This window comes from Monodon monoceros, unplaced genomic scaffold (genome assembly GCF_005190385.1).
Source record: "Monodon monoceros isolate NGI ecotype Baffin Bay Population unplaced genomic scaffold, NGI_Narwhal_1 Super_Scaffold_11, whole genome shotgun sequence".
NCBI classification, from domain to species: domain Eukaryota; kingdom Metazoa; phylum Chordata; class Mammalia; order Artiodactyla; family Monodontidae; genus Monodon; species Monodon monoceros.
Window position 1 is genome coordinate 60,290,914 of NW_021703767.1, and position 14,915 is coordinate 60,305,828.

Below are 14,915 nucleotides of genomic sequence, written 5' to 3' on the forward strand. Positions count from 1 at the left end.
TGTTAGTGCTGGAAGGGATCTTCCAAATCAATTAGTCCAGCATTTCTCAAAGTGTGGTCCACAGCGGGGTGCTCATTAAAGATGTAGATTTCTGAACCCTTCCTTAGACCTCCTGAGTCACAGTCTCTGGATTTGGGGCCCATGAATCTTGGTTTTTAAAAAAATAAATCGCCCTGTCTCCCATCACACCAGGGTCTGTGAATTGCTCATCTGGTTCAAACTCAGGAGGCAACTAAAGGTCATCGTGGTTAAGTGATACGCCCATAGATGCACAGCTGGGAGTAAAAGAACTTGGGTGACTGCCAGATGTGTGCACCGCGCCAAAACTGCGTCTCTGAAGCCCTCCGCCCAGTGGAGAGCTCACCATATACCAGGAAATAAACTGAGAACACATTTTTCATCAAACTTACCTCCAAAATGAAAATCTATCTGGCTTCCGGTTTTGAAGCTTTAACAACATCTATAAGAGCCTATGTAAAATAAATCCGTGCTGGTGTGCCTGCCTTCATCACCATGGTCCCACTCACCAAGAGGTCAGGGGGAAGGTGTGTCCAGGGCATTGGAAAGGGGCCCAGATCCTCTTTACTATTCACGGAATCACTGAGGATGGTTCTGACCTCACGCATTTACACATGTGTTCCAAGCTCCATAACTCCTCCGAGTAACACTTATAAGTAAGTCAGGAATTTAGGTAATTTAAGTTATATTCTAGCACATTTCTATTTTCTTCAAAAATTTTTTTACATTACCTAATTGAGCCAGAGAGATATGCTAGGGAGATTATCACTTTCATCCACAAATGCCACTCTTGGGGCCCCGAGGCTTTTGTGCATTTGTCAGCTTCCTGCCCTTGGGGCTGCCATTCTTGGGCACCATGGTTCTCAAGGGGAAACCTGTGAAGCTTTGTACCCCAGGCTATAGCTGGGTGTTCATGTTATCTCTGCTGGGCAGGCCCAATGGCTATTCAAGAGAAAAGGGAGTGAAACATAGGTACAGTAGCCTCTGAAGTAGGTTCTCAAGGAAAAAAGCTACAAAAAATAGTGCATGAAGATGCTGTTGGCCCTCTGTCTAATTTTTCTCATCCAAGATGCTGGTTATATCACCAGGCCACTTGACTATACATCATTGTTTTATGGCACTAATGCAAATTCCTGAAAGGCTCTCTGTCTTTCCCCTTCCCTACTAATTTCTTTCCCCTTAGATTTATTTCCTTTTCAGCATTTGATCTTTTCCCTATATTTGGTCATTTCCAAGCTCTACTATGAGAAACTCTGACCGAAAATATTTTGTTTAAAAGCAACAATGAAAAGTTCAAACTAGGGTTGAAGTCATCATTTTTGTTCATTTAGTTGTGGATTTACTTTCTCTCTTTTAGTCCAACCATTTGACTCTATGTAAATAAAAGCTTAATATGAATTTTAAAGGAATTCTGAGAATGAAAACTTTTTTAAAGGGACATGTATAGTCATAACACAATGAGAGGAACCAGGATAATAGAAGATGGTTTTGCTCAATCCATAGGACAGTTGTATGCTGTAAAAGCTTCTTGCAAAAGGTGAAATTTGTATACTAAATCTCTTTTAACATATGTTTACTATACAATTTACGTCTTAAATTGGGGAAAACCACTTTTTTTTTTTTTTTGAAAAATTGTGAGTGCCTGTTTGTGTACATATGTTGGGGGACAGTGTAGGTGAGAGAGGATCATTAGAACAATAGAAAACTGCAGGCTTGCTGGATGTCCTGTTTGTTCATTTATTTGTTTGCTCATTTGTCCATTCATTCATTCATAAAACAAGTACTGTGAAACTCCTAATACTTAGTTCATTGGAGGAGGGTATGTTATGTACTTTAAATTTTTTTAAAAAATTTATTTATTTTTGTCTGTGTTGGGTCTTCATTGCTGCGCTTGGGCTTTCTCTAGTTGCGGTGAGCAGAGGCTACTCTTCGTTGTGAGTGTGTGGGCTTCTCATTGCAGTGGCTTCTCTTGCTCTGGAGCACAGGCTCTAGGCGTGCGGGCTTCAGTTGTCGTGGCTTACGGGCTCTAGAGCACAGGCTCAGTAGTTGTGGCGCACGGGCTTAGTTGCTCTGCGGCATGTGGGATCTTACCAGCCCAGGGCTCAAACCTGTGTCCCCTGCATCGGCAGGCAGATTCTTAACCATTGCACCACCAGGGAAGCCCTGTTACGTGTTTTAAGAGGTTTTTAAAAAAGATCTTCTTGAAGAGAACTGGAGAAGCAAGCCATTCTTAAATAAAGTACCTAGAGATCATCATGAGATCCTAATATCATTAATACAAGCTAACATTTATTGAGAACTCAATCTATGTGTGTCACCAACCCATATGACCCATTCCAGAAAGTTCTCTAACTTCGAAACATTGATTCTGATAACTTGATACCTGAATTTTTAAAAACTGTATATGCTCTTAAAGCTTTTTGAAGACAAATTATACACTTATTTGATAGGAGATTAAATGACTGCAACTTAGTCAACCTGATAGGAGCAGGGACTCTTACTTGTTTGCTGCTGCATCCAGGCTCCTAGAGCAATGCCCAGCCTGCAAGTATATTCTGACAGAAGGAATGGTCTCTGACATAATCTGTGTTAATACTAATAATTACCGATGTCTGAACTTTACATACATGGCCTCTATTGCTGATCATGGTCCTGTGAGAGAGGACTATTGTTATCTTCATTGCAGAGAAAGAAACTAAAGCTTGGGGAGGTTCAGTACCTTGCCCAGAGAGGCATGGCTATAGAGGCAGGTGGGGCACTGGAATGTAGGTTGTTACACACCTGCTGTATGGGGGTGTCAGGCGAGGAAGGGGCAGCTGTTGGAAAGGGATGGAAGTGGGTGGCCACAAGGGAGAAGGAGAAAACCTTGTGCCATCAAGGATTTTTGTGTGACAGACCGCATCAACCCCCTTCTAGGGAATGAGACACCTCCTTCTGATTGCTTGTGTCCCAGGGTTGTAGAAAAACAGCGCAAAACAGTGGGGGCTACTGACTTTGGGGCCTAGTGAAAGTATGTACCTGGCAGATTTCTTTGGTCCCTGGTTTCTTGAGCCCCTAAGGACCAAAGCCCTCAAGCTGCCCTCTGGCTTCCAGGCCCCCACTGTGCCACCCCATTCTGGCTCTCCTCTCATCCTGTCTCCAACTCTGCCAGCAAAATCCCCATTCACTCCTTGATCTCAGCTAAGTGTCAAGAAGAAAACAACCTGATTAACTAATTTAAGTAATTCCCCGCTAAGGTGCCATCACTTGGTTTTCCCTAATTGGTGGGATGTGTAATGGAAACACTTAAGTCCTCCATGCCAAGTAAATAATAGTGAAAGATCAATAAAGAGTTGAAAGGGCCAAGAACATGCTAAGTAACTATTACAGCAACCAAATGAGGTAAATGTTCTTTCCAATTTATAGATAAAGAAATGGAGTCTGAGAGGGGTTGAATAATTTGCCTAAGGACATATAGCTAGTAAAAGTAGCTGGGGGCTTCCCTGGTGGCGCAGTGGTTGAGAGTCCACCTGCCGATGCAGGGGACACGGGTTCGTGCCCCTGTCCGGGAAGATCCCACATGCCGCGGAGCGGCTGGGCCCGTGAGCCATGGTCGCTGAGCCTGCACGTCCGGAGCCTGTGCTCCGCAACGGGAGAGGCCACAACAGTGAGAGGCCCATGTACAGCAAAAAAAAAAAAAAAAAAAAGTAGCTGGAATTTCAAACCCTTAATATCAAGCATTACTCTGTTTTGCCTCTCAGAGGTCAGCACCCTGACACGCTGCTTCTGGGAAGTGTACAGTTTAACTCCATTCTCATATCATAGGAGGGAGAAGAGTTGGCATTGGTCCGTCTACCCACCCACATAGCCGGTGTTCACTGAGGGCCCATTATAGGGCTGATACCTTGCTGGGGTGGGTGTACTGAAATGAATTAAACCTGTTTTTGTTCCCAGGGCCTCAAAATATAGTATCTGTGTGTTAGGGGGAGTCATGTGTGAATGGGAAGGGACGAACTGAGGGCCCAGGAGATGGATGCTAAGAAAACAACTATGATACAGTATGATAAGTGCCGACAGTGAGATGAGTACTACAGTGTTGGGAGAACATGCAAGGTAAAGTGATTTTTGAAATTAAAGGAGAAGCAAAGCAAAGCAAAAAAAAAAAAAAAATCTGATTGATTTAAGGCTTTTTAGAAACATGATTCTACCTTCTTCCTAAATTTTAATGAATAAAACTCACTTTGGAATTAAACAGCAGCCAGATGGTGTTACTCTCACTTGCTAATGAATGTAACTAACTCCCTTTGGCAATACAGAAGGTGGGAGAAGCAAGAGTGTCTTCAGGTACTGAAGCTGGCTATTGATTTTCAACAGACACAGCCTAAGGCAGCATTTCCCAAATCACCTGAGGCTCTTGTTAAAATGATTCTTAGGCCCTACTCAGAATAATGTCCCTCCAGTGATTTTTGCTGCCTGGAAGGGTTGGGAAATGCTGGCTCTAGGGGGTGTGGGGGCATGACTTTGTCCCTAAAGAATAGATATATAGATATAGATATAGATATATCTATATCTATATCTATATATCTGAGTCACTTTGCTGTACAGCAGAAATGAACACAACATTGTAAATCAACTGTACTTTAGTAAAATTTAAAAATATATATATTAAAAAAGAAAGAGGGCTTCCCTGGTGGCGCAGTGGTTGAGAGTCTGCCTGCCGATGCAGGGGACATGGGTTCGTGCCCCGGTCTGGGAGGATCCCACGTGCAGTGGAGCGGCTGGGCCCCTGAGCCAGCTGAGCCTGCGCATCCGGAGCCTGTGCTCCTCAACGGGAGAGGCCACAGCAGTGAGAGGCCCACGTACCACAAAAAAGAAAGAAAGAAAGAAAGAAATGGTTGTCCCTAGAGCTCCTTAAGCCTTCTTTATCCCTTGGATGCCTTTGGCCTCATAGTTCCTTCTCAGAAGAACGTTTTTAAATGCGTGAAATAAAATACAGTGGATCACAAAGGATAGTGATTATATCAAAATATAGTTACCAAAGTTTTTTTTTAAAAAATATGTGATTCTTTAAGAATGCACTAAATGACAAGCCCTAGTAGTTTCGAAGCACTGATGAGTGTAAATGGTATTAGGGGTCTGCAAAACTGTAATGCGATGTGGAAATATAAATATCTGTGATTTCCACCGGGGACGCTAAGGATTCCTTCTGCTGTGGGTTGATGCTGACATTCATAATTGAAGGAAGTGCTTAATTTCGGTTTAGTGCAAATAAAGAAGTAATTTTATTTATATCCAAGTTGATGGACTCCCCAGGTTAAGAACTCCTGCCCTAAGGGATGGATTTTTAGTTGTTTGTGGGAGATATCCAAGGAGAAAAGATGGAATTACTTCTCTAATTAGCCTCTTCATTCCATTTTTGTTTGCCACATTTGAAATCCTTTTTTTTCTTCCTCCCTCCCTCCCTCCCTCCTTCCTTCCTTCCTTCCTTCCTTCCTCCTTTTTTTTTTTGCAGGAGGGGATTGCTGTGGGACAAAATAGGGTACTAAATAAGGATTTTTCACTTCTCTGAATCCCGATTTCCTCATCTGCGAAATGGTTTTTTTACAGATTAGTGGTTCCTACCTGTCAGTTTGTAGCAGATGGCCAGCTGGCTGCACAAATCAGCTGGGGTGGGAATGCGCCTGGGACTAAGGGTTTGTTACAGTTGCTATAGACGTTCAGGACCACCCCTAGAAATTCCGGTTTGGTAGATCTGGGGTACACCCATCAGTCTGTATTTTGAACAAGCAGCTCCCCGTCATAAAGGTTTAGCTCAAAGTTTAGGTTCATGAGAGTCATGGAGGAGCTCTTTTAAAGTGCAGACCCTGAGGCCCATGCCCACAGAGAATCCCGGTCACTGGAATGTGGCCAGAAATTTCTTGAGGTTGGATCATACTTTAGAAATGACGGCAGAAATACACTCCAAGCCCTTCCAGCTTTCACAGTCTATGACTTCCAGAAAAATCTAGACTTTGGTGAAGAGACTGTGAGAACCCCCTGCTTTTGTTTTCCAGTAGGGAGCTTTTAAATTGCTATCATCTGGGGTTTTTTGAACAATGGTAAAATTCTTCTTAAAAAAGTCTTTACTTTTAATAATCAATATCATTACGAGTCCAAAGGCACCTGTCTCCCAAAACAGCACTCTCTGACCTTCGATCAGGCTCTCTATGGCGAGTTTCCCTGCCTGAGCCCACTTGGCACTTTTTTGCTTGTCTATATTCCCTAACCCTCAAATCTTTTCTCCAGTCCACACTGGGACCCAAGTACTCTGACTTTAGTATTCTAAATGTCCCCCTGGTTGCTTACGTTGCCTTTCTGCCCTGATACAAGTGTATTAAACATCACAAAAGGTGCTTAACCGAGTGGAACAAAATGGAATGTTGGTGCTTAGAGAGGGAGTTCCAAACAGACTGCAGCTTCTAGATCAGGAAATTAAAAACTTGAGAGGGAATCTGAGATAGAACTCTTTGGTACAGAACAGAAAAGAGTTTTCATGAAAATGCTGCAAACAATTACAGAGATGGCCAGGCCAGGGCCCTCTGGAATATAATTTACTCTGAGGTCACCTGCATGGCTCTTGTCCTCAACTTCTCTGCTAGGCCTGAGGACTGAGGAAACTGAAGAAAGTCAGTGACGGGCCCCCGCTAGTCCCTTTTAATATATTGTCCAGGCCCAGTCTTCTGTGTACCTTCATGATGAGAATGGTACCAGCGAAGGCCACTGTGGTGCATACTTGCTGACTATCTTCTTTCCTCTTTCCAATAGTCCTTGGATTCCACTGGGAATCCCTGAGATTCCTGAGCAGTTGATGTGTTCTATGGAAGGTACACATAACCTATGCTAAACTGACAATTCTATTCAGTGATTAGTTCAGAGAAAATCGTGTGCCATAAGCCAGTCCAATCGAAGTACATCTTGACACTTCTACTAGAAATTCTGGGACATGGATTTTCTCTTTTGCTGTGAATGGTGTGGTGCACACATGTGAGGTCTATAGCTTACCCTTTGCCTGTGGATAAGGTCAGTATATGGAAGAAGACAGAGCTGAGAGAACTGTAGAGAAATGGAACTGGAGCCCTGTTCAAATTGTGCCTGCAGCCCACCCTACCACAGGACTTTTAAACTTGTTGGTATGAGAGCCAATGCATTCTGTTCATTGTTTAAGTCAATCGGAGTTAAGGTTTCTTTTACTTAACAATAAAATTGTCTAAACTGAGATATTTATAGATCACACTTTTTAGTTATTGAAACATTTTTTTCGGTTGATGACAGTTGAGCCTAAATCAACCTTGTGAGGTAGGGAAAGTGTAGTTGTCACTTTCATTTTATTCATTTAACTCCACGCCTTCTGACTCCCAATTCTGAGTCTTTCTCATAGCACAACCTTGCATCAGAATAACATTCATCCCAGTGAATTCCAGAAGAAGCACAAAGTTATATGACATTTTATTGCCTACATCACCCCCACATCCTCTTTCTTAATAAAACCCACATTTTCACTTTTCCTTTTCTATCCTCCCTTGCATCTAAAAGTGACATTATGTTCCAGGTGTAGCCAATTAGACAAATGACGTTCCTTAGGGAGATGCTTCAAGCCACTCCAGGGAAAGGGCTTTTATTTACTTTTTCTTTTTCTGCTGTCCCCACACATCCTATTTTTGAGTATGGCCATGATGCTTGGGGCTATGGCAGCCCTGTTGTGAGTAGCATGAGGAAGTGAGTTTGCCAAGGATGATGAACAGAAAGAATGGGAGTCTGGTCCTTGATGACACCTGGAGCAGCTGAACCAATACCAACAGAACTCCTTCCTCCAGAATTCTGTTTATGTGAGAAAAGTAACTCCTATTTGTTTAAGCCACAGTGAGTCAAATTTTCCAATATTTACAGTCAAAACATTCATAACTCATATATACTGGTGTCTGTCATGATGAGCCAGTTTTCCTCTGAAGGAAGGGGTCTGGCCAATGTGAGCGAATATTCCCTTCAAACAAGATGGATACATTCAAATCAAAGCGTGGGAAGCTGGGAATTTGACAGCTAATTTGGCCCCCTCATGGTGTTCTTATGTTTGTTCTGTCCTCCTGGGGGCCCTCAAACCTCCAACAGTCTCTGTGGTCAACACTGCATCCTTTCCTCTTTTCAAGGGAGCTCTTTGGTATGATCTTCTAATTACTAGACCAGCTACTCATCATTAGGACAAGTTAGTGAGAGTAACACTTTTTGCTCTTCTCTGAGACATGTGAATTTATGTATTCACAATCACTTTAAGAGCTCAAAGTGCTCTTTTCTCTCGTTAAAGCACCCAGTCTACTTCTGAGGTCCACAGAAAGCAGGCAGGCATTTAAGACTAAGGGAAATATACAGACTGGGGTGGGATAGGGAGACCTGATCCTTTGGAATAGAGCCTTCTATTATCTTAACTGGTTGTCTGTTAATGATGGCTACCTAACGTCATATTCTGTCTTTTATTGAGACAGACCCTTAGTTGACTGTTGGGGAAAGTGACGTAGAGATACTAAGCTGCAATTACTAGAGCCTTGAAGCAAGTGGGTAGGACCAAAAAGAGGTCACAAAGCCCATTTCCCAGTGGAGAGATGTCTCTGCTCTCCCACATCTTTTTTGTATGATTTTAAACTTATGTGACCGTACTCTTGATTACTGAACACCTACCTGTTATAAATAACCTGTCGGACAGAGGGCATCTTGGTTTTAATGAGGGAAAACAAGAGCTCCAGCAGAGCTCTTCTCACACGGGAAAACCCATAGATACAACTTGCGGAGAGTCCACTAAGGCCTTTGGCAAGATTTCATGCTAGCCCTCTGTTGCTCAGTTGCTCCTCTATGCTCAGCAGTAGAGTGGGCGTACCACCCATACTGGCAGGTGTGGCTAGAAGGGGATGCCAGGGGTATCTAGCGTGAGAAGGTCACAATGTCCATCTCCTATACCCGTATCTACAGAGGTTTTCCAATATAATCCATTCAGAGTCCTGGAAGCAATCACAAATGGACAGCAAATGAGTGCCCCGAGTGCACAGACACCAAAAGCCTGGTTTTATGTCAGAGGCAATTAAAATGCTTATCAGAGTGAAGGTTCTCTTCCTGCCTTTCTTTCCGACATTCATCCTTCTGGCAGACATAAGAATCCTTGTAATGTATAGGGATGGACAGAAACACTTTTGAGGAGGGTGTGGTGATGTTCTGAATCATTGACTAATCCATCCACACTGGGTTGTAGCACCTAAAGTCTGCCTCACTCTTGAACAGAAATATCATATACTTCTAACTCCTTCTCAGTGTCATTATTAAAAAATAAAATAAAAGTAAATAGTTCATTGTAACAATAGATGTAGCTACAGATGGTATAAGCAGGAATGGCCCATCTAATGCATACATTGCAGACCAGATTCATTTAATCATTCATACATCAAATATTTATTTAGTACATATTATGTGCCAGGTAGTATGTTTGGACTACAGGGAAAAAAAGAACAAAGACATAGCTTCTGACTTCAAGGATGTCTCGGCCTAATTGGGTTGACAGAAAGGTCAAGATAATTACAAGACCCTTTGACATCAAGATAATCCTAACTGGGAAAAATTAATGCATATTTTTTTCTCTGAGTATTCCCTTAGGCTTTAAATCTATCCCAATCAGCCTAGTTGTTTTTATTCTTTTCCTTTCCTTTTCTATCTCCTTGATTTCTTTCCTTAATGTCTCCCCATTGAGATCATAAGTCTAATTTTAGTTCCCAGTCATTCTTTAATATGGTTACTCGTCTAAGCAGTCTATGTTCGAGGTTTTTGTTCTCCTGTGATATGTCATACTTAATTAACTGTCATCTTCACTATTAATATTAACTGAGATATTAATTTGATGAATTTTAATTTCTCTTAATCGTGGCATCATTTTGAGCCTTCATTGGATACCTTTTTAGAATGATACACAGTGCAGAGGAGAAATATTAATAGGATATTAAGGGTTTAAAAAAAACTCTTTAGTAATTGCATGTTTTCCTGGTAGGAATATCTGTTTCTTGAACAGGTGTAGGCACCCTGATTTCCTTGTTAGCAAATGGATGTTTTGCCTTGATCAACTCCTGACTCTGTTTTGCACTTTCAAATGAAAATACTTTCAAATTTAAGAAATGTTTCTCTCCGGCAGAATTCTCCAGGGTCTGCTGCATTATCTAACTGGTGAGGGAGGCACCAAAAATATAAATTTGGTCTTTTCCTTTGGAAGCGGAGTCTGCGGAGAGCTGGTACCCAGGAGGAAAATGCTGAGTCCAAGGGCAACTGAACCATCAGAAGTCTGATCTATCTGCAGACTGTTCCTGCTCTCTTTTCCTCTCATTCAGTTAAAAAAGAAAATTGTTTTTTTAAAAATTAATTCCTCTGCCCCTACATGCCTCCTGCACATCACCACCCCTATATACATTGAAACACTGATGAGGATGGCCACTGGACTTCTCCCACCCCACCCCCCGTATCTTTGCAACATGACTGGCACAGAGAGTAAGCCTGGTGCATTTCTAGGACAAGTCCCATCACTCAAGTCCAGTCACCTGGATGCTGGAGGCCTGGGGAGAGAATCATTCCCAGCTCCCTGGTTCTGACGTGGGCAAGTGATGCTGGAATAATGGTGCTCTCAGGACCTTCCGGTCCCTCATGAAAGGGAGAATGGCAGGAGCTGTCCTTCCCTCCCTAGACCCTGGATCATGGCAGGGAGCATTCTGACCCTAGATGCCAGGAGCTCACGGAAGACAAAGACAAGCACGGTCACATGGGCAGCTTGCACTTGCGACCTACTCACCTCCAGGTACACCACCCAGGGCATCACCAAGGTGGCCACCAGCAGGTCTGCCACGGCCAGGCTCACCACCAGATAGTTGGTGGTGGTCTGCAGGGCCCGTTCCTTCAGCACAGCCACACACACCAGACCATTTCCAAAGATGATGGCCAGGATGAGCACGCAGTAGGAGAGGGCGTAGTAGGCATGTGGGCGGGCCCGGCTGGCCCCGGTGGAGTTCTCTGCCGCACACGTGGTGTTGATGTGGCCCCCCAGCTGGCTGAGAGGCGCCATAGCCCGGAGGGAGAGGAGGGACCCCGACACGTTTACTGAGAGGAGATAGAAAACAATGTCGGTCAAGTCAGACTCTTTGGAGCTTGGCTGCTTTGGGTACATTTTTTGATTCGATACATATTTTGGTGAGCACTTTCTATATGCTGGGCACTATTCTAAGCCCTGGATATACAGCAATGAAAAAAATAGAAAAAAATCCCTGCCCTCATGAAGCCTCCATTCCAGAGAAGACAGTAATAAACAAGATAAATCCAAGATGTGGTATGTTCGATGATGACATGTATTTTGGAGAACAAAAAAGTAGGGAAGGGGGTGAGGACAGGGTGAGGATGGTGTGTGTGTGAGTACTTAGGTAAGCAGGAAGCCCTCGTGGAGGTGGTGACAGTTGAGTCACGAACTGGAGGACCTGAGGAAGCCCACTGTGCTGATAGCCAAGCAGGAGGAATGGCAGGTACAAAGGCAGGGCGGCAGGGCGGCTGGCAGGTGGAAGGGACAGCAGGGAGACCAGTGGAAAGAGCTGGGTGAGGCAGGGGCAGAGTGGAAGGGTGTGAGGTTGAGAGGTCGTGCTGGGCCATTGAAAGAACCATGCTTGGACTCTGAGTGAGATGGGGAGCTGTTGCAGGATTAGAATCCCAGCTCTACCACTTCCAAACTCTGGGGTCTTGGGCATGTAACTTCACCTCTCTGAGCTTCAGTTTCCTCCTTTGTAAAATGGGGGAAATAATGGAACTCGTCCCACAGGGATTTTGTGAAGATTAAATGAGCTATTACATATGGAAGACGTTGACAGCCATGCCCGACACCTAGAAAGCTATGCAAGTCTTAGCTCTTTTTCTCTGACTGGTCTGTTTCTCTTAGCTTCCCAGCCCCTCTCCTTGTCTCCTCCCTCCCTGTCTCTCTTGCCCGCATTTGCCTTTCCCATGCCTCCCTTCACTTCCTTCAATCTCCCATTCTTTCTCTTGGGTCTTACGTAGCAGGACATGGTGGGTTTGGGAGACTGGGCTGTGGGAGAAAATCTCAAGAATAATGGGGTTTAGAGGCAGTACAGTGGTTTTTATATTTAGGGGAAATCCATGTACCGAATTTTATTTGAAACCTCCTAATTTTTTTTTTTTGGCTGCACCATGTGGCTTGTGGGATCTTAGTTCCCCAACCAGGGATTGAACCCAGGCCATGGCAGTGAAAGTGCCGAATCCTAACCACTGGACCACCAGGGAACTCCTGAAACCTCCTAATTTTTAAAGACTCATTATTAATTTAAAAAATATTTAAGCCTTATGAAGTCTCCCATCCCCCCTTCACCCCAAAATCGCACATCCATGGCCAATGACCCATGCATCATCAGTTTTCAATCTCTGACCTAGTCCAATGCCCTCACTGTTCAAACAGGGAAACTGAGGCCCAGAGAGATGATAAACAACTTAAGTCACAGCTTCTTAGCGGCAGAACTGGCACGCAGGCCTTCCAACGCCCTCCTTTGACATCTGAAAGCCATAGAAATTGTCACATCACTAGCCCTCTGGGAAAAGCCAATCCTCCAACCGTGGGGACTTTGGACATAGCGTGGGAAAGGCAACAGAGCCCATTGGTTGCCCCCATGACACCAACCTGTTGGGGCCAGAAGAGACTCTGGGCTCTTAAAGCCAGGTTTGTGCATGTCTGTGGGGGACAAAAGTCATTGTGTCCTGAAGAAAAATATGGAAATGACTTTGTGCCAAGGGTAGCAGTGCATCAAAGCCACATGCTGGGGGGGAAGCACAAGGCTTATAGCCTATGGTAGGACCCTGAGACTTGGGTAAGAGTGACTCCTGCCCTGGGCGCTGTGCTTCCGAGGGCTCCACATTGGACCCCATCTGGTCGTATCCTTCCTAGAGGATGAGGTCATGCTCTCCCATGGCACCAAGGAGAAGATCCATCGGGTCCACACTCCCATTCTAGACCATACTCTTGGTACCAAGATCTCAGGATTCTCTGCCCAAACTGCTTGGAGCCTATTTCTTGGGCAGCACCAGCCTCATTTTGGATGTGTCACCCTGAAGGAAGACTGTGGCATGTATGTGTGGGACCCATGGGCTCCAGGGGTAGCTGTTTGGACGAGCTCAGATGAATAGCTTGGATGTAGCCCGAGGTGTGGAGAGAAGAGGACAGAGTCCCTGGGACGGGATGTCGGGTGGGGCAGCTTCTCCTGCCCTCTCACATTTTGTATGGAACTCTTAAGGCCCAGGAACCCTAAATTCAAATCTGGCCTTCCAGATTGTTAAGAAGGTGCCTTTATCAAGACAGGAGGAGTAAACATTTCATTCAATGGTGTTTGTTAATTATAACGAAAATATTTAGACATGGAGTATATGGGCCTCCATGGGAACTCTTGCTCTAGGCTGTGGCAGAGGTAGAGGCTGGCTTGGTGGCCAGGGTTTGCTCTCAATTCTGCTAACTGCTGCTCTCCTTTGATTAGGAGATTGGCTTAATCCTGGCTGTCATTCTGTATGCTATTTTGAATGTTTCAGCCTGGAATGTGAAAGTGTTAAAATGAACAAATAATTGTAAGGGGCGAGTGATTTGGAATGAATTCAGAGAATTGTTTAAAAAAAAATCGTTCTTTATCTTGGCACACTGTTTGCACTAAATATATTTTAAAGCATAATAATAATTTTTGATAATAATTATAATTTTCTCATTATTCAGAGAAGGGCAGCCACTACCCTGGAGATAGCACTGTTGCTGCCAATAGCTTCTGGAAAAACACAAAGCTTTCTGATTGTTCAAGGATATTTTCACCTTCGAGGCAGGCTCAGGCCCAGAACGCCTTTCCTTCTGCAACTGGGCCACGTTGGAAATCAATGGCCAGAAATCACTCTTTCCTAGGGTCTGTAGTTGGCTTATGATGTCTTAGCCTCATCTTCCCTGTCAGGTAGGAGGGAGGCATAAAACCTTGGGATATTTGTTACCATCTTGCTGGACATTTTACTCTGCCGAGGTTTGACAGCTACTTAAAAATAGTACAGCTAAGTGTCAATGACTAAACTATATGAAAGGAAACCCTCAACTCTGAAAATCAATTCTGAGCCTGACGTTGTAATCACCACTGCATGAGTTTCTGATTTACTTATTTTTTGCATTGCACTGTCTCTGCTCTTAGATTCTTTAGAGCAGCAGGTGGGGGTAAGCCTTGGTTGCCCAGGCAGTTCCTGATGAGTTTGTGGGTGTGGGAGGTGAAAGCAGAAAATGAGTGAGATGCTAGATTACTCCCCACTTTTCAGCTTCATTGTTTCAACTTCCTCCCTCCTTAGATTAAAAAGAAATTTTTTTTAACCAGCATTGCTTATATAACACAGAACTGGGCTGGGTTTTCTCCTTTCTTTCTCCTTTTGATATGCTATCAGATAGTAAACTGGTCTCAGGTAGGAGAAGTGAAGAGCCTGGAGAATTCATTAACTTGACAATCACTCTCTAAGTAATTCATAATGATAGCCTGGTTTCTTCATCAGCAAAATCAGGATAATCATACCCATCTATAGGGTTATTGTGCAGTCAACTAAAATTATATACGTAAAGTCTTGGCACTGTCGACGACTGGGGCTGGATAATTCTTTCTTGGGGCAGGGGGTGCTGTCATCTGCATTGTAGGATTTTTAGCAACATCCCTGACATCTATTCACTAGATGCCAGCAGCACTTCCCCTCGCCCCAGCTGTGACAGTGAAAAAAGTCTCCGACATTGTCAAATGTCCCTTGCGGAGCGAAATTGCTCTCCCCATTGAGATTCATGGCTCTAACATAATGTCTGGCACGTTGCACTT

The 14,915-nt window shown here is 43.9% G+C and overlaps 1 protein-coding gene across 2 annotated transcripts in view; it reads right to left on the reverse strand.

The window, feature by feature from the left end:
* Window positions 1-11,117, reverse strand: part of DRD3 (dopamine receptor D3) — a 36,109-nt gene extending 24,992 nt beyond the window's left edge. The window contains exon 1 of one of the 2 annotated variants that reach the window (XM_029214927.1): window positions 10,847-11,117. In XM_029214927.1, coding sequence (XP_029070760.1) covers window positions 10,847-11,116 — 270 coding nt within the window. In that variant the 5' untranslated portion in view covers window position 11,117. The remainder of the gene's footprint in view (window positions 1-10,846) is intronic. The other variant, XM_029214928.1, reaches the window with a different exon arrangement.
* Between the last annotated feature and the right edge of the window lie 3,798 nt (window positions 11,118-14,915).